This window comes from Ceratotherium simum, chromosome 16, assembly GCF_057802395.1.
Source record: "Ceratotherium simum simum isolate JZ-2026a chromosome 16, ASM5780239v1, whole genome shotgun sequence".
In the NCBI taxonomy this organism is placed as follows: Eukaryota; Metazoa; Chordata; class Mammalia; order Perissodactyla; family Rhinocerotidae; genus Ceratotherium; species Ceratotherium simum.
The window spans coordinates 19,211,227-19,230,655 of NC_141915.1; the positions used below are offsets into that span (position 1 = coordinate 19,211,227).

The following is a 19,429-nucleotide window of genomic DNA, read 5'->3' on the forward strand; positions in this document are numbered from 1 at the left end:
CCCTGCAGACCCGTGTCAGAGCAGGCTTTGCAGGGGAGGCCATTTCTCAGCCCTGTTTCAGGACCAGCCCTGTGGGGCCAGGCCTAGGTGGAAGGTGAGGGCCAAGGTGCCTGGCCTGGCTGCGATCTGGGCAGTTTGTCATGGCAGGGGAGGCAGTCCCCTGAACACACTAGTCTGGCTGGGGGGAGGGTCATCACTTCAGCTGCCCTGGCGGAGGCCAGAGGCTGGACTCCAATTCCCCAGAGAGACAGGAGGGGGGGACAGCAGTGGAGGGAGTACCAAACAGATCAACAGGGCCGGGAAACCTCTGAATACTGCCCATGGGGCCCTCAGGAGGGAGTAGGACCAATTGGCAGCAAAAAGACAGAAAGCTTCCTCTGCAGGATGCTCATCACACTGTATTATTATTGTCTCTGATCTGTGAGGGCAACGTCCAGCCTGCCTCAGTCACTGTCATATCCAGGGCTGGGCACTGGTGGGCTCTCGTGTGGCATGAAGGAAGGAGCAGTCAAAGCCAGAGCCGGGACCAGGACCGGCAAAGACAGTCTCTCGGGCAGGGAGGGGAGTGGAAGGAAGGAGTCCCAAGCCTGGAGTGAGACCTTTGACTTTCTGATGATGTAGCTCAAGAGCTAGGAGTGACCGGGTCAGCACCTGCGGGAGGCAGCTCTGGGTGCTGAGCCAGCCTTGAGGTGTGACCCCAGTGCCCTCAGGAGGAAAGAGGCAGGGCACGTTCCAGCTGACCCCATTAGCTGAAGCCTGCGTTAATAAACCCAGGAGGGAGGGTACTTTGTTGCTGTCCTACCCTAGTGGAGGAAGGGGCAGAGGGACATTCCTGCTCATTTATTTCTGTATAGCCCCTGGGTCAGCCTTTTCATTGCAAAAACCTGTTTCCCATTACTAGATTCTTTGGGGCAAGGGAGAAGCCAGCTGTCTGTGTAGCAACAGCCCTGCCCGGGGTGCAGCCTCCAGGATGATTCTCAGGAAAGCAGTCCTTCTGGCAGTGGACTGAGCACCAGGAGGTGAGGTCTGGAGCCTGGGGCTGCCACTACTGACTCGGGAAGCTGGGCACGTCATTCAATTCCTTCTCTGTAGAATGGAGATAATACCAGGTAGGGTTACTCTGCTGATCACAGAGACCATGGAGTGGAGCGTTGGGGAAATGGCCAAGATTCGTGAGGGATGTGTGTTTCAGAGTCTTGCTACTTAAAGTGTCATTCCTTGACCACCAGCATTAGCTCACCTGGGAATTTGTGAGAAATGCAGAAACTCAGGCCCCGCCCCAGGTCTCCTGAAAGGAATTTTAACAGAATTCCCAGGTGATTTGAATGCACCCCTCGCCCTTCTTCAGGATCTTGCCTCTTCCCATGGAGCTGCAGGTTCTGCCCAGGCTACTGCTGCTGCTGCCATAGCGGGCTGCCTCGCCCCGCCTGCCCCTGAGCAAGTGGGCCGGCAGCCTTGGGTGGGTGAGGGGCTGGGGAAGCTAGGTGGGCAAGTGGGGCAGGAGCCTGAGGCACAGCACCAAGGCGTGGGTAGGGGGGCTAGCTGCCCTTTGAGACTCGGCCTCCCCTGCCCAGGCCCAGGCCCAGGCCCAAGCAGGGGGGTCCCGTGCACCAGTGAGGGCAGCGAAGCTGGCCGCAGCTGCACACCAGCCAGAGTGGGGACCAGCTCAGCCCACCCCTGACCCTGGATGTGGCAAAGGAGGCTGCACCTGAGGAAGGCTGAGAGAGGACTCGGGACCAGGCCAGGCTGGCTAAGGGCACTGAGTGGTTACAGAGCAAGGCCACAAGGTGGCAGGAAGTGGTGAGCCCAGGGGCCAGGCACAGCTGAGGTGACTGGGAGAGCCATCACTGGACTCTCATCCCCAGCTGGCTCCTGAGCCCAGGCCTTTACTTGGCTGAGAGGGCTGAGCATTGCCCTAATTCCGTCAGAGGTCCTCCCCCTACTCAGGCTGGCTGCTGTCAGGGCGGGAGAGGGGGTAGTTTGCAGCAAACCCTTGATCTCCAGTGTCTCCCGAACTGAGCAGTGACCCTCCCACACCTGAGACAGAGAACCTGGTGACAGGGCCTGGGGAGCTCTAACCTTAGCACCCCCAATGCCTGGCTTCCCTTCCTTTCCAGACACTGAGGAAGCTGGGTTTGAGGTGAACCGTGAGGGTGGGGGAGAGGGAAGAGCCGTTTCCTAAGAAGGGCCCAGACTGTCTCAGTCCAGGGAGGCCAGTGTGAAGAGCTGCTCCTTCAGGGGGGACAAAGGAAATGGCAACAGCAGGGCTCAGGAACTAGGCAGTGGTTAAGTCGGGCCCATGGGTGCGGCACCCTCCAAACTGGTGTCAGAGCCTGCAGACGAGTCCCGGGAGGAGCGGCCCTGCAGGAAGCGGATGATCTTCTCGATGGTGGCCTCCTGGTACTCATGGGACCACCTGTGGGCACAGAGGCTGGTGGGTCAGGGGGCTGGGCAGAGGGAGCTGCTAGCTGGGGGGCCTGTGTGCCCGCCCCCTCCCCTTACTTGATGCCGTTGAAGGTGAGCACAGCCTGTATGTCCTCAGGCAGGGCCTGGGGCTCCGGCCACTCGAAGCCATCAATGACGGGCACAATGTTCTTGCCACAGCTCAAAGCAGTCGCGATCTCCTGGAGGAAGAAGAGAGAGGAGGAGGAGGAAGAGACCCGGGTCCCCATCCAGGGACCCTGGGACCAGGTAGACACTGAGAGGGCCAAGAGCCCGAGGCTGAGCCCAGGGTGGGATGCTGGTCCTGAAGTCCACCTTGACTTCTCTCTTACCCCTTGTGGTATGATAAAAAATAAATATTTGGTCTTTGTCCCAGATTCTTGGCATAGAGCTCCTAAAACCCTTGGAATCTCCAGATGATGGTGTGGTGGGGTGCCTAGATAGCTTCAGGATGGGAGCTGGTCACCAGGAGGACCAAGCTATGACTAAAGCGCTGGAACTTATGCCCCCACGCTGACCCCCACACCTCCAAGGAGGGGAGAGGGGCTGGAGATTGAGTTCAGTCACCAATGGCCAACGACTTAATCATGCCTACATAATGAAACCTCCATAAGGATGGGATGGGTTGGTGAACACATCTAGGAGCTGGGAGGGTGGCCTGGAGAGACGGTGGAAGCTCTGTGCCACCCCTGCCCACGCCACCCACCCCTGCCCTCGGCATCTCTTACATTTGGATGTTCCTGAGTTGTATCCTTTATAATAAACTATTAATAGTTAAGAAAAGTGCTTTCCTAAGTTTTCTGCATTATTCTAGTAAATTATTGAACCTGAGGTGGGCATCATGGGAACTGCTGAATTTGTAGCCAAGTCAGAAGTGCAGGTAGCCTGGGAGCCCAGGACTTTGGACTGGCGTCTGAACTGAGGGCCGATTTGTAGGACTGAGCCCTTAAACCTGTGGTGTCTGCCCCTCACTCTGGGTCGTTAGTAGCAGAATTGAATTGAGTTGTGGGACACCCAGTTGGTGTTGGCGAATTGGAGAACTGGTTGTTGGTGTGGGAAAAATCCCACACAATCTGGTGTCAGAAGAAACACCTCACACCCCTGCATCCAAATTGATCCATCACGAGCCCTGCCAATTGTACTCCTTACTTATTTCTCAAATCCACCCATTTTTCTCTACCTCCAACCCCACCACCACCCTGCTCCAACCCCCTTATCTTTATCCCCCACCAATCTCTCCTCATGCACCTCTGCCCCCTCCAGTTTGTTCTCTACCTTGCCCCTTCACCTGGCTACTCTTTACAAAATGTAAGTCTGATCATGTCACCCCCTACTTAAAACTCTTCAAGACTTCACATGGCTCTTAGAATAAAGTTCAAACCTGAATGTGGTCTGAAGGCCCTGTGTAGTTGGCCACAGCTCACTTCTCAAACTCTACCCCTGCACTGTCCTCCCGGCCACACAGACCTTGCCGCCCTTTAGATTTGCCATTCTCTCCCTGCACAGGGCCTTTGCATGTGCTGTTTCCTCTGTCTAGAATGCTCTTCCCTGCCCCTTCACCTAGCTAATACCTACTCATTTTTCTGATCTGAGCTCAATCAACACTTTCCCAGGGAAGTCTTCCCTCACTTCCCTGACCCTGTCAGACCCCCCTATTACAGGCTCTCATAGGCTCTGCTGCACATGCCACAGTTGCAAATTTAAATTAATTCATGGGTAATTTACTTAATATCTGTCTTCCTCACCAGCCATAAGGGCAGGGACCGTGTCTGGTTTTTACTCTTCTTATATCTCAGCATCTTTCACAAAGCCCTGCCCATAGTCAGCCCTTGCTAAAAACTTTGCAGATGGCTGGATGAATGAATGAATGAGTGAATAAATGAAGAGACAGCAGCATAGCACTTAGGGGCGGCACTCTGGAATCAGCAGATCTGGGTTCACGTCAAGTCTCTGACATAGGCTGTGTGACCTGAGGCAAAAACAACAGGCTCTCAAAGCCTCTGTTTTCTTATAAAACAGGGTTAATGACAGTCCCTGTCATGTAGGATTATTGGGAGGAGTAGGCAAGTGGTGAGACCGGCACCTAGCATGCCGTGTCTGCTTAATCAATAATACGGGTTATTATTTCCTCCTCTGTAAAGTGGGGGTGATAAACCTACCTCACAAGTTTGTTCTGAGGATACTACTTACTATTAATGGGTGCTCTGGTAAGTGCTTATTGAATGTTTTTTCCCTTTCAAGGGGGAACCACAGGGATTGGACTTCTTGAGTGCAGTTCACTTGTGGTTTTCCATATTGATTACCCACTAAATGTGGCTTCGGGGAAAGGAGTTTTAAAACCAGAGGCAATTAAGCACTAAAAACAACCAAGGAGGGATAATGCAGCCTTTGGGACTGGTCCAAGGCACAGGCTCCCTCCACGTTGCCTGCCTCCTCCCTCTGTGCAGTCTGCTGGGACCACGATGGGTGCCAAGCACCCTTGTGGAGCAGAGCCTTCCTGAGGAAAGAACCTGCATGGCTGCAACCTAGATTGGCTCCTGGGGAACCTCTCCATTTTACAAATGAGAAGAAGGATGCCCAGCGAGGGGAACGGACTTGCTCCCAAGTCACACACACACACTAAGCCCAGGAGGGGCCAGGCCTCTGGCTCAAGCCTTCACATTCCAAGTCCAGGGCAGCTTCAACCAAGCCCTCTGCCTCTCTGCTGAGAATGTGGATGAATTCTGACCCTGCAGAAATTTATTTGGGAATCTTTAGACATTTGTTTCATCCAGAATTACACAGAACCAAAGACAGCACACTGCTCAGTGCAGATTCAGAGGCTGGCCAAGAAAGGAATAATGGCTTCGAGATCACCCAGCTGGTTAAGAATGAAAAATTGATTAGAGTCAAGTCTTCTGACCTGGTGAACCTAGTATCCACTAGGTATGGTTTTCCCTGTCATCTCAGTTTTATCAGAATCGCTCATCTGTTTAATCATTGATTCAGTAAACTCTTCAGGAGCCTACTTTGTACCATGCCTGGTTTTAGGCATCAGGGATACGGTGTGAACAACGCAAGATCTGAGCTCTCATGGAGCTCACAGACACTCCTCTCTTTCTCTCAGAAGGCCACCTGCCACCTGCTCTAGGCCATCAGCCATGATCCTCCAGGTGTCTCTTTAGCCCAGCACCCTCTCCCCTAACAAGCCCAGTACTCAGCCCCTAAAACATGGCCTCTGGGGCTTGGTCCTCTTCCCACTGTCAATCTGGACTGCACTCCAGTGTCAGCGCCTTCTCCCTAAATCCCACTGGCCCGGGATCACTGCCCTCATGGGCTCCCTTTTCCCAGCGCTCTTCTCCCTGCTTTAGGCCCTCCATAACTGGCTTCCACAGTTCTTGTCCAGCCAGGGGTGTGCTGCTAAATGTTTAACTAGCTCTCCAGGGGGGGAAAACAACTAAACAAACAAAACCCTGATTTGTACTGTTTACCAACTTCCTTAGGATAAATACTGCCACCATGGCTGATTTCAGGCTATGCCACCATGGCTGATTTCAGGCTATCAACATGACATCACTGGCTGTAGAGTTGGGAGGAGATGCAGACGATCATCTCTGGTGTCAGCTGAATCCGGTCCTATCCCCCTCCCCTCACACCCCCTCAGATCTGCGCCAGGGAACGCAGTCAGGCCCTGGGAAAGAGCATGGGCTTTGGAGTCAGATAGATGGAGTTCAAAGCCAAGATCTTCTGATTTTCTACATGAATGTGGCCATGGGAAAAATTATTCTACTTCTCTGAGCCTCAGTTTCTTCATCTATAAGATGGATAAAGCAATACCAGTGATGTGCGTAGATTTTTGGCACCGTTCTCATCCCTACTTTTGTTCTTTGCTCATGCTGCTCCCCTGCCTGGGATGCCTTCTCTTCCACTTACCTAAATTCTTAAGACTCTTGGCAGGTCCTGCTTCTTCCATGAAGCCTTCTCTGATTCTCCCGGCCCTCAATGTTTTCTCCCTTCTCCCTATTCCCATGGCAAGTAAGAGGTTTGCCTTCCTGACTTAGCATTGACACCAATTTATACATGATGTAGTCATTCTGGGCATATCCTTGTCTCCTTAGCTGCTTTAGGACAAAAGCCCCATCTCAGATGACTACTGCGTCCCTCAGCCCTGGCCCCAATTCCTACTCACTGATGAGTGATTAATAACCTGCAAATGTGACACAGATCCATCCATCTATTCTACAAGTATTGAATAAGTTTCTACTCTGTGTCAGGCACTGAGGATACAACGGTGAATTAAAAAGTGGTAGTACTCATAATCATTATATTAATAATAATAATTGCTACCATCATAGAGCAGTTACTATAGAGCCAGGCATTCTGCTAAGCACTTCATAAATTTTAGCTCTTTTAATCCTGTAACAATATCCTAGGGAGTTAGGTACTATAATTATCTCACTTTACAGTAATAAACATGAAGCTCACGGGGTTAAGTAACTTGCCCACAGCCAGAGCCAGGATTCAAACTCACAGCTTTGTGCTCTTAGCGATTCCACCGTGCCTGTCACTATGCTCTCCTGCCCTCCTTTCCTCACAGAGACTATTTTTTAAAGCATTTTCATCCCTTTCTGACCCTCACAACAATCCTACAAGGTGAATAGGACAGGTAAGTTATCCCTATTTTGCAGATGAGAAAACTGAGGCTCAGAGAGCCTAAATGACTTGCTAAAGTCCTATTACAGTTGGAGCTGTGGCTCCTGACTTCCAGCTGGGTCATGGAGGTTGCTGGAGTGTGCAGATGAGAAGGAATGGGAAGAGGACCTTGTCCCCTGGGCCACAGGCCAATGCTGGGACTACAGAGGCCAGCACCTACCTTGTGTACCCAGTCCTTGCAGTCATGGTCTTGCATGCACTTGTCCAGTGCCCCGGCCGACAGCACCAGCACGAAGTTGCGGGCTCCCATGACACTCTGGATGAGCTTGTCCTCGAACTTTCCTGCTTCCAGCTTCTCCACATCAATGAAGACATTGAAGCCGTGCAGTTGCAGGTGCACTTTCAGGAGGCTGCGAAGAAGTCCTGTGTCACTGCCCTGGCCTGGCCCCAAGGCCCCAGGCTGCCTGCCCCCACTCACCTGGCCAGCTGGGAGCCTGAGTTCCTGCGGTAGCTGATGAAGACATCTGGGGTGTCCCCACTGGGCTTGCCGCCAGTGCAGGGCAGCGGGGAGTGTAGCATTTCTAAGGCAGGCAAGAGACAGCTTGGTAAGGGTTGCCCCTCCCCATCACTCACCACGAAGGACATCATCCTCTGCCCACCCAGCCTTCTCAGCCCAGCCCAGCCCAGGCAGGGTGGCTTGCTCCAAAAAGGAGCACTGAGGCAGAGAGATGGGGCCTACAGGAAGGAATGCCGCTAACTACTGGTGAGTCTCTCTCAGGAGAGAGGCACTGTGATTTAGGGAGATAGATATGCACCTCCAGCCCTGCCCTTTCTCCTGAACTCCAGACCTGCACAGCCAGCTGCCTGCAGGCACTCCAAACCAACACATCCCAAATCCTCCCATGACCCCCTTCTTCCTAGTTTCCCACCAAAGCCAGAAACCTGGTATCAGCCTCAACTCCTACCTCTGATTCATTCACTCAACAAATATTTACTGTGTGCCAGGCATGATTCTTAGTGTTTGGGATACAGCAGCGAACAAAACAAATCTACCCTGCCCTCCTGGAGCTGACGTCCAGTGCTCAAAGCCAGGCACCGTGCTCTAGGGAGTCTTCCTAGGAAACGTCTTGGGCTCTAGCCCCAGGGCCCTCCCTCTGTCCAGCCCTCAACTCCAGCCTCCTCAGTGGTCTCCCCAAATCCACACTTGCCCAGTTTAATCTGTTTACAGCTACCAGAAGGATCTTTCTAAAACCCAAGTCTGTCATTGCCCCCACTTAAAAAACGTGCATGGTTCCATACTTCCTATAGAAAGGAATTGTAAGCTATTTTTGTCATAGGACCTCCCTGTTTTTAAAAAATGGGATTTTATTGGGAGCTGCAATGTCAAAATGATAAAAGCTGATCTGCCTTGGTTGAAGCAAAAGAATGGAGCCAAAGCCCAGCCCCTCACCCCTGGTAGGAGCTTAGTACATCCTTGCTGAATGAATGGAGGACTAAAAAGAGTCCATCTGCTTATAATATTCAGAGACAACATTTGTCTGTTTATGAAGCAGAAAGAGAGAGGTTCAAATCCCAGTTCTGTTCTTTAATGGCTTTTATAACTTTGGAAAATGTATCTAAATTCTTTACATCTTTGTTTCATCATCTTTAAAATCAACACCCTTGATGGAAATATTCTTTCTCTTTGATTATGATGGTAGTTACACAGGGGTATGCATTTTCCAAAACTCTTCAAACTGAACACTTTTAAGTTAAATTATACCTCTTTTATTTTTAAAAACGTTTTAAAAGTTGATTTAAAAAATTAATGCTCATGGGGCCGGCCCCATGGCTCAGCGGTTAGGTGTGCGCACTCCGCGACTGGCAGCCTAGGTTCGGATCCCGGCGGCGCACCCATTCACCGCTTGTCCGGCCATGTTGAGGCCGCATCCCACATACAGCAACTAAGAAGGATGTGCAACTATGACATACAACTATCTACTGGGACTTTGGGGAGAAAAAGGGAAAAAATGGAGGAGGATTGGCAATGGATGTTAGCTTAGGGCCGGTCTTCCTCAGCAAAAAAGAGGAGGATTGGCATGGATGTTAGCTCAGGGCTGATCTTCCTCACACACACACACACAAAAATTAATGCTCACTGCCTAGAATGGATATAGAGATTAATGAGACAATATCTGTTAAAAACTTAATATAGGGCCTGGCATATAGTAATTAACAATAAATATCAGCTAAATAGTAAATTAAAATAAATTCGGAACTAAAGAGGGCTGCTAGAGTCCTAGAATCCACTTTGCCCTCATGACCTCCCTAAAGCACCTCCAGAACCCAGACTTTGTAAGCAGCTGGCTAACAGGATAAGGCCACTGTCTTCCCACCTGTATCCTATGTATGCACCCTCCATGCTCTGTCTTACCTCCACCCTAGCATATGCTGCTCCCTCTTCCTGCTGCCTTCTCCACCCCCAATACATCCTTCAAGACCTGGTCCAGCATCCTCTAAATGCCTAGCCCCGGGTGGACAGGGTAGGCAGTGCTTCCTCTGGGCTCACACTGGAGTCCTGGCCATGCCTCCTGCCATGGTCACCATCTGTTTATATACCAGCCTTACTCCCACTCTCCTACCCATCTCAGACTGGGAACTTCTTGAGGGCAAAGTGCAACATATACATCTTTGCATCCTCAGAGTCTAGTCTGGCACAGCGCATGTGTTCAATCAATCGGCAGTGAGGCTCTGAGGCCCCACCATGTGTCCCCCCTCGCCCCTCCAGGGCTGGGGCTCCGGCAGTGGTGGGGTCCCACGTGGGCAGGCTGACCTCTGGCGGCTGAGATGATGCGGGAGCGGTGCACGCCCAGGCGGATGCCGCAGTCCTCCAGGAGCTGCTGCTCGGATACGCGGTGCAGCAGGGAGCGGTCCAGGCCGCAGCTGACCAGGCCGTACGTGTACTGGCGGAAGCGCGGGTCCAGGCTGCCCAGCCAGTCAGCCAGGTTGCTGCGGTCGCATGTGGCGTAGTTGGCGAAGGTCTTGAGCTCCGTGAGCTCCCTAAAGAATCTGCACCCCAGGGACGAGAGGACGCTGAGGCCTGACTCGGAACTGGCTAGTGGCGGAGGGGGCATTTAGTTAGACCTGGCGGGGGTGGGGGCGGGCAGGAGGCTCCGTACCTCTTGCGGGTGATGCCCGACTTCATGCCCAGGTCGGTCTGGAGTTCCTCCTCCGTGAGCCGCAGAAGCAGGTCGCCATCTACCTGTTGCTCCTGGGAGAGGGGTCAGACTTTGGACCCCAAGCACAAGATGCAAGGGGAGGCAACTGGCGACGGCGATGGGGGAGGCGGATGGGACCCATATTAGAGCCGAGTGACGACCCCTCAAGTGGCTGAGTACAGGCTCCCCACCCTCAAAAGGCCACCCTGCCGCCGCGGGTGTGCGGGCCAGGAGGGGGAGCAGTCGCCTGCGTGCAGGGCGCCCCTAGCGTCCGCGCGCCCTCGGGGATGCGCCGGCCCTGACTCCGGGGAGGCGGCCCCGCGCGGCCCTACCCGGCCCTACCCGGAAGCTCTCGCAGTACTGGGAGAAGCCGATCTGCTGCAGCCACGTCTGGACTTCGGCCTCCTTCCAGCTGGCCACGCAGGGCAGGATGGGCCGCGGCACCTCCTCGCCCAGCAGGCGCAGCGCGCGCTTGGCCAGCGCCGACGTGGTCCCATTGGTGGAGTAGGAAACGAGGCGTTTCAGGCTCTGGATGGCGCCAATGTCGCTGAATACCTAGAGAAGGGGTGGGGATGAGGGTGTCTTGGAGCCACCAGCTCGCCAGCTGCCCCCAAACGTACCCACTCCCTTCCCTCGCCTCGTCTCACCGCTGCAAGTCCCACCATCTGCCCTAGCCCTGCCTTCATCCAATGAATCACCAAGTCCTGTGGACTCCCCCTCCTGACCCTCTCTCAACTCTTGACCAGGTAGGTCCTCCTCATGTCTCCCTTCCGCAGCTTCCGTCTGTCCTGGGATAGAGTCTGAGTTGTCAGTATGACCTCCAGGCCCCCACAGTGCAGCCCTTGCCCACCTCTCCCAGCTCATCTCCCCTTTCACCAACCCACACTTGTCCGACAGCCACCCAAGAAGGCTTTCCCACCTCTGGGCCTCAGCCATAGTGTTCCTGCCTGTTTGTGGGAATCCTACTCATCCACTGGAATCCAAATTGATTATCACGTCCTCCACGCAGCCTGCTTTGATTCCTTCACTGCTTGGCCCATACCTCCAGTTAGGCCTGTACCACACTCTGAATGCCACTGTTGTTAGTTGGTAATGCAACTTCCACTGGACTATATGCTGAGGTCATGTCTTAGTCACCCCAAAAGTCCCATGCCTGGCACACTGCAGGGCACAGAGTGGGGGCTCACTATGTATTTACTGAACTGCACTCACTTGGCCTTGCTGGGAAAGGAGTGCCAGAGCTGGTGGGCATGGCTGCTTCCCAGACCCAATCCTTGGGGACGTCACTCCCTACTTTCCTTCAAGTCCCTTCTCCCAAAGCAGAATGAACTGCTCTGTAAAGCCAGTTCTCCCATGGCCCAACTCTGGGGCACAGAGAGGAGAATCAGAAGCTGCTAGAACAGTGGACCTTGGAAGTGGCCTCAGAGAGCCCCTAACACAACTGTCTCTTCTTGATCTGTGAACACACACAATGGGTGACAATCATGTGAGACACACTCCTCTGAGCAGCCCCAGATGTCAGCTCTGGTAACAGACAGGGTGGTCCATGCAGTGTGCACCGCTCCCTGTGCACCAGCTGTCACCAACCCCCTAAGCCCCTAAAGGAATGCAAAGGAAGGAGAGTGACATTATAGGGATAATCTTGATCCTGTAATATTTAAAAAAGAAAAAAACGCAAACTTTTGATAATTTAACTATTACTAGTCCCACATCCAGGATAAGAACTGCTGCTATAATCCACTCCTTCCATTTTCCAGAGGACAAAAATTAGGCATACAGAGAGGCCCAGAGAGGGGAAGCCAGGTACCCAAGGTCACCCAGCAAGTTAAAGCAAAGGGCAAAGGCTTCAGATCCGGCCCTGGACACGGGGACTCTTGGGACTCAGGTGGGAGTTATCTGGCTGACACACTGATGTCCTGCTCCAAGCCTCTGTCTGTACACTTCAACTCCTGGACTCCAGACCCAAATGACAAAATGGCCCACTGGAGCTCCCCAACTGGTCTCTCAGGCACCTCAAACCCAGTCCGTCCCAGTGAACTCACTCCCCACCCTGGCCCCACCCTGCCACCCCACAACCTGCCTCTCACCCAGTTTACCTTATTTCAGTGCCAGGTGCCACCATCCACTGGATGCCTATGTCCAAAGCAAGGAGTCATCCTCAGCTCCTCCCTCTCCTTCACCCAGTCACCCACCAAGTCCTTACTCTATCTCTTCAGCATCTCTGGAATCTGTCTGCTTCTCTCTGCCTCTGCTGTCATGCCCTAGTCCCGACCTCCACCGCCCCAACTGCCCTCCTGCTGTGGCCTCCTATCTGACCCCCTTGCCTCCACCCTCACCCTTGCCAATCCTGTCTCCATACAGCAGCTAGGGTAATCTTTGTAAAAGACAAGTGTCCCCTGCTTAAAAGCCGTGGTTTTGCTTTCAAGGCCAGAATGACGGGTCAGTCCCTCATCCTTCTTGCTTCACCTAACTCTTATGTGAAATTCAAGTCCCAGTTGAATGTCACTCCTCTGGGAAGCTCTCTAACTCCGCCCCGCCCCACCCCACATCCGCACCCACCTTGGTCTTGCCCTGCAGGCTCTTGATGGCAGCCTCTGCACAGAGATAGAAAGCCCCGATGCACTGTGCCTCCATGCGCGATGAGTCGAGCAGCGGCACGAGGCGCTGCAGGTCGTCGGGCCCGCGGCCTTGGCTGGTGTCGCTGGCGTCCACCAGGCAGCGGGCGAAGCGGCCGGGGTCCAGCGAAGCCACGAGCGGCTCCACGAGCGCCAGCGTGCCCGAGCGCTCCACCTCGCGCTCCACCTCCTTGTTGGTTGCCAGCACCGCCACAGCGAGGCAGGCGTGCAGCCGCAGCAGCTCGTCCTCTTTGGAGAAGGCGAGCGGGAAGAGCCACTCGGCGGCGCGCTTCTCCACCATGCGCCGCTGCGCCGCCTGGCCCCCGTGCAGCGCGCAGTTGGCCAGGGCCAGCGCACAGTGGCGGAGCAGCGCCGGGTCCATGCGGCGGCACCAGTACAGCACGGCATCCAGACCGCCGGCCGCCACCAGCCGCTGGCACGTCTCCTCCGAGTGCTTGAACATGTGCTCCAGGATGCCTGCCACGCTCCGCGCCAGCTCCACCGGCTCGCGCTCCTTTGCCAGGTTCAGGATCACGCCCAGCCCGATGCGCGCCACCCGGTCCCTGCCGAGAGAAAGTAGGAAGGGGCATGGTAGAGTTGCCGCGGCCTGGGGGGCTTGGGCGCCACGGCCTGGTCACTTATCTCTCTGGGCCTCACTAGCGTCATATAGGACATGAGGGAGAGCATTATCCTCCCTGACCTCGCCCCCCCCCACCCCATCTCCTGCCCTGGGAGGATCAGACTTCTCTGATTCTAAATGTGCTTCATCCTGGCTGCACCCATTCCCTCCAGTAAACCCTCCCCTGGAGAAGTAGTCTGTGTAGTGGTTAAGGACCCTAGCTCTGGAGAGGATCCCCTGGGGCCTGGTTTCTTCTTTGCCATTTTCTAGCTGTGGGACCTTAGGTACCTTCCTTTATCTTCTATTTCAGTTTCCTCATCTCGCAAATAGGTTAAAAAGAATGCCTACCCCACAGGGTTATTATGAGAACTAATGTGATAATCCATGTACAGTGCTCAGCACAGCGCCTGGCTCGTAGGAAAGACTCAACAAATGTTAACTTCTTATCCTCATTTGAAGTGTCCCTTGAAACGCACCACTCTTAGCCTTCCCTTCAAACTTCTCTCTTGAGGACCTACTGTGTGCCAGGCACTGCGCCAGGGGCTGAAGTTGACCAGTCACTAAGAGTGACTGGAGCTTATACACAGTGTATATGGAGACAAACAGTAAGCAAGGAAAGAATGAAGGAACAGGATAACAGTGATATGGCCACAATGCTAGCAAAAAGTGAGGTAATGGAGAGTGCCTGGGTGGAGGACTGTGTCTGAGGAGGTGACATCTGAGAGTGAAATATCCAGAGATCGCAGCCTGCAAGTATCTGGGAGAAGAACCTAACAGGCAGAGAGAACAGCAAGGACAAAAGCCCTGAGGGCTGATGACCTTGGCATGTTTGAGGAACAGACGGAAGGCCAGAGATATCTGCAAAGTCTAAAAGCAACAAGGAAAAATATAAAACCAACAAGGGATTCATATATAGAATATATAGCTAAAGATTCAAATCAACAAGAAAAAGGCAGTAAATCCAATAGAAAATGGACAAAGGACAAAAGAGGAAATCCAAAATATTAACCAGCAAATAAAGAGATGCTCTAACTCATGAGTAATCAGAGAACTGAAAATTAAAACAGCTATTGCTTTACATCTATTAGGGAAAAAGTAGAAGCTAGGTAATACGGAAGGTCGCCAAGATGCGGGGCCGTGAGTGCCCTGAAGCTCTGTGGGTGGAGGGGCAGTCTGGGGCAGTCAATTTGGAGAGCAGGCTGGGACGAGTGGGTGAAATTAAGGAGACTCACACCTTATGAGCCAGAAATTGAGGCTCTTGGGTTTATATCTCAAAGAGATTGTCACACAGATACACAAGAGGACATAGACAAGGCTGATCACTGCAGTGTTACTTGTTATAGGGAAATTGGGGGCAGTCCGGTGTCCAGCCTGGGAAAGTGGAGAGGGAACAAGGGCAGGTGCCCACTCTGGAGGACTAGGAACCAGTTACAAGTGATTGAGCAGATGATGACACAGCAACATGAAGGATATTAAAAACATAATGCTGAGTGGGGAAAAGTAAGAAATAGAATGTGCTAGATAACAGCACCGTTTGTGTAAATTAAAAATACATGCACACAACAGATTTTACCAGAACACAGATAGAAAGATACACATTAAATATACTGAACCGTTGCCTATGGGATTAAGTCAAAAAGATGGTGGAGACATTAGTCCAGATGAGAAGCGGGGATTGCATTCTAGGCATAGACGTACACAAAGGCTTGGAGACGTCTGAAAGCTGGTGCACTTCGGGACCTGCCCCCGCCTCAGACACACTGAAGTGAAGCCATTTCAAGTGACTCAGGTGGGGGGTTCAAGGGGAGAGTGTGGAAAGAGTCCTGAGGGCCTTTTGAGCCATCTCAAGGCATTTTTACTTTATCTTGATGGCAAATGGGGAGCTATTGAAAGGCTTCAGGAAAGGGAGTGACCTGGTCACTCTTCCTGTCTTTCTGACTTCCACAAATGATGTCTTCCACAGGTGACGTTACCCCCAAAGACATAGAGGCCCAGCCAGCCATGGAGTCATTGCCCAGTGAGCCCCACAGTGACCACAGTGCTATGACTTTGCGTCTACTGCAGGGCCCAGCTGAGCCCAGAACGTGGCATAAGGCCAGCACAGTTTTGCTGAGCTGATCACTGAGCTTCTCTGGAGTCTGAGGGACCACTGGGTCCTAATCATCCACTCGGGCAGCCAGCGACTGTTCCTTTTACCAACGAGAAAGCCAAAGCTCAGAGAGGTTATGTGACATGCCCAGGTTTACACAGCTGGTGAGAGGCATCGCTGGAATTTGAACTCACATCGGTCTCCAGAGCTCAAGATCCTTGTCTGTACTTTGTGCTTCCAGAACAATCTGACTACACAAACCCTGAGACTGTCAGAACCAGGATGTGCTTATGCAATCATCTAATCCAACACCCTCATTTCCTGAGGACCAGTGAAGGGAAGGCTTGCTCAGTAGCATCAATTCAGAGAAAAGACTTCATTCTGAGTCTCTTGACCCCCGCCTTCACTTTTCCCTATGCACTTGGCACCTTTACAGAACTTGAACTGTGTGCTTGTTGTGAGGACTATTCACTCAGCTCCCAATTCTTCTGCAACCTGAGAGGCTGTGGGTCTGGGTTCAAATCCCAGCTCCAAAGGAGGGAGAAATTGTACAAATATACATATTTGTATATTTGTAAATCTGTATATTTGTAAATATGTATATTTGTATATACAAATATACAAATATTACATATACAAGCATGTATATATAATATAAATATGTATGCAAATACTTGTATATGCATAGACTCTGGAATGACATGCAAGAAACTTGTTTCACTGGTTTGCCTCCAGGGAAGGGATCTGGGTGGAAAGAACTTTCAAGTGTGTATCTTTTTTGTACCTTTGCACTTTTTGAATTTATGTGCAATAGTTTTCTGGTTTTTTAAAAACCTGTCTCCTCCACTTATTCACGGTATATTCTTGGGAAAGCCATTCAACCTTTCTGAGTTAAACCATTTAACCTCATTATGGTCCCCTGATGGGGATGGGCTGTGAATTTCGAAGGCTAACAGTCACATGGGGCCCTCCCTGGCTGTCGTGGGACCAAGCTCAGAGGGCCCTCTACTCTTGGGCTTCTCCTGGCATTTGGGGGTGAGGGAAGCTATGACTTAGGCTCCTGGTCAGTGGCTGTGGCAGCACCCTGGGAAGAAGAGAGCTGCGGGAAAGGGAATAGCAAAAGGAGGGGGTACCCTGATGGAACATCCTACTTCAAGAGGAGGTTGGTTGGTGGAGGAAGGACAAGATTTCATAGACACAAATTCTCAGTGTGTCACTCCCCTTCTCTCCCTTCCAGCCTCCTCTCTGTGCAGTCTAGACAGGTGAGGAGATGCTGCATTTCTTTGGGAAGATTTTGATCGCGACCAGGTGCGCTCAGCTCTGTCCTTGGTCCTGAAGTGATGCTGGCACCACACGTTGTTTCTTGGGACCAGGGACACTGGTTAGTGCGACTCCTTTCTCAGTAATTCTGAACCAGGTGGGCATTATTATTTTCAACCTTGAAAAATAGTCTTATTTGCATTTTGCAGCCCTCTTCTTCCTAGGGTGTTGGCTGCACCCATTCCTCAGGAGTTCTGCCGCATCCCACACACCAGGCCTACAGGGCACACCCGCCAGCCTGAGCCCACCACATCCAGTGAGCACCCACTCCGTTTGTGATCCCTTCAGATTTATGGCCCATACCCATCAGGACACTTGATGTTATATGGGAGATTAATGACTTGCTGAACAAGCAGAACCACAGTGCACTTCGGGACCTGCCCCCGCCTCAGACACACTGAAGTGAAGCCATTTCAAGTGACTCAGGTGGGGGGTTCAAGGGGAGAGTGTGGAACTTGGTCTCCCACCTTAAATGGCTTCATTCATGCATTTTTGACAGTTGCATCATTTCCACCATTCACAAGGTTATTTTTACTTTTTGAAAATGGCAAGGAAAGCACCCCTGACCTATGCCCATCACACTTGTGAGAGCTGGATGAACTGAAAGTGACCCTTCTCAAACACTTCTAAACCTGAGGGTCCCAGGAATTCAGCACAGGACTGGAGTGTGACAGTCTGGTCTGCTCTGGTATCTGAGGGGAGAGAAAGTGAGTGCTCATGGGTCCTCATATTCCAGGGAAGATCCCAAGAGGCAAGCAAGAGTGGAAGCCAGGCCTCAGTTGGACCCTGCCTACTGTCTCTTGGCCCTATGTGGGGACAGGGTAGAGAACACATACTCTGTCTGGCCCCTACCTAGCTCCGCACCTCAGTTTCCTCTTCCCCCACCCATTCAACTCAGCAGCACACCTTCTGTTCCCCATTAGCAGTAGCAGAATGAGATCATGTCTGGTCTGTTATGTAGACCAAAATGAAGAAGGAGGAAGCAGGAGGCAGACTGGGAGTGGTACGAAGGGGACGAGTAAAGTGAAATGAAAGTCAGCAGTCACTTCAGCCTGGAGAGAGAGGAAAGGCAAGGACCCCCCACACACACACACACTTTTTCTGAGCATTGTGTTCTCTTCCTCGCTCAGTGGCAGAGAGAAGGTAGCACAGAAGGGCATCCAGGCCCGTGGGAAGAGGGGCTGTGGGTTTAGGGGGGGCATTGGCAATAGGATCCCATCTCCATCCTCAGAACCGGGGACAGATTCCTGTCCTACTACTCCATTCTTCCTCTCCCTGTCTCATTCCTCACCCCACTAGCCCTGGGAGTGAATCCTGGCTGCACCATTAGTTCATTGTGTGACGCTGAGCAAGTCATTAAACTTTCCCAAGCCCGTTTCCTCGTTTGTAAAATGGACACGCTGATCCCCAACAGGGGTGTAGTGCAAGGATTTGGTGACCGGAGGCGGGAAAGGCACAGTGCGAGTCACGCGAGAGACCCAGGCACTCGACCGCCCTTGCTGCCCCACAGCCCCCCGCGCTCTCCCCCCAGCCCGGCACCCTCACCGGTTCTCAGCCACCAGGATCTGCTCCAGCAGGCGCGCGGCCTGAACGCGCGTCTCCAGTTCCGGCGCCTGCAGCAGCCGCAGCAGCAGGTCGAGGCCGCCGTCCAGGCGGATGGCGTCGCACAGACCCTGGGCTACCTCGCGGCCCACGGCCGGCAGCAGCCAGGCCTCCTCCACCAGCTGAAACACCTCGGCCAGGCCGGCGCCCACGGCCCGCGCGCCGCCCGCCTGTTTCAGCGCCGACAGCGCCTGCTGCAGCTCGGGCAGTGCGCGCTCCAGGGCGCCCTGCACCTCGGAGCCCGCCCCGGGCGACACCTCGCGGGGCCCGCGGCCGCCCGCGGCCCACCACGGGCCCGCGCCGCAGCCTCCGTCCGGCCCCGGCACCGCTAGCCGCTCGGCGCCGGGCCGTGTGCCCGACATGGCGAAGAAGCGGCACAGCTTGTAGGCGGAGAGCAGCAGCGTCAGGACCATGGACGCCGGGCTGCGGGGGACATCCCTGGCCTGGAGGGGCGGGGCCGGGCGGAGCGACCCAGACGTTGGGAAAAGGGGGACCTGGGAAGCGGCCAGGGAGAAGATGATGCAGGAGGGAGGGATGTAGAGGAGGATACCCGGCAAGGGCGCTGGCCAGAAGTTTGAGGGAGGGGTGAGGGCGGTATCTGGGACGACGCGGTTGGGGAAGGGGATGCAGGCCTACATGCAGGGGATGGGCGGCCGGAGGAGGCGAGGAATGGATCCAGACGCCGGAGGGTCTAGCAGACGGCAACCAGAACAAAGCGAGGCTCCAGCTCGGGCTCCTCTGGCAGAGAGATGCTCTGCAGCAGCCCCGCCCCTGAGAAGCCGCGGAGCCGGATCCGACGCCCCGCCACTCGGGGCTCCACCCCTGCCGCCTGCGCAGTCCCACCCACAAGCCTTCCTTAGCCACGCCCAAACATTGGCCAGGCCTTTCTCCTGTAGTCGCGTCCGGCCCTCCC

At 53.5% G+C, this 19,429-nt stretch overlaps 1 protein-coding gene across 2 annotated transcripts; it reads right to left on the reverse strand.

The window, feature by feature from the left end:
* Nucleotides 1-372: 372 nt before the first annotated feature.
* On the reverse strand, nucleotides 373-19,275 carry SARM1 (sterile alpha and TIR motif containing 1). Of its 2 annotated transcripts, XR_015554669.1 has the most exons (10): nucleotides 18,460-19,275; nucleotides 12,831-13,449; nucleotides 10,614-10,826; nucleotides 10,233-10,324; nucleotides 9,887-10,122; nucleotides 7,553-7,655; nucleotides 7,295-7,484; nucleotides 2,503-2,624; nucleotides 1,241-2,416; nucleotides 373-1,086 (listed from the first exon to the last, which is right to left on the reverse strand). XR_015554669.1 is itself a non-coding variant. In XM_087440746.1 (9 exons), the coding sequence occupies exons 1-9, from the start codon at nucleotides 18,927-18,929 to the stop codon at nucleotides 2,287-2,289; spliced, it is 2,175 nt and encodes a 724-aa protein (XP_087296872.1). In that variant the 5' UTR covers nucleotides 18,930-19,275; the 3' UTR covers nucleotides 373-2,286. The 2 variants fall into 2 exon arrangements, 1 of the variants encoding a protein (XP_087296872.1); XM_087440746.1 differs by having other exon boundaries at nucleotides 373-2,416.
* Between the last annotated feature and the right edge of the window lie 154 nt (nucleotides 19,276-19,429).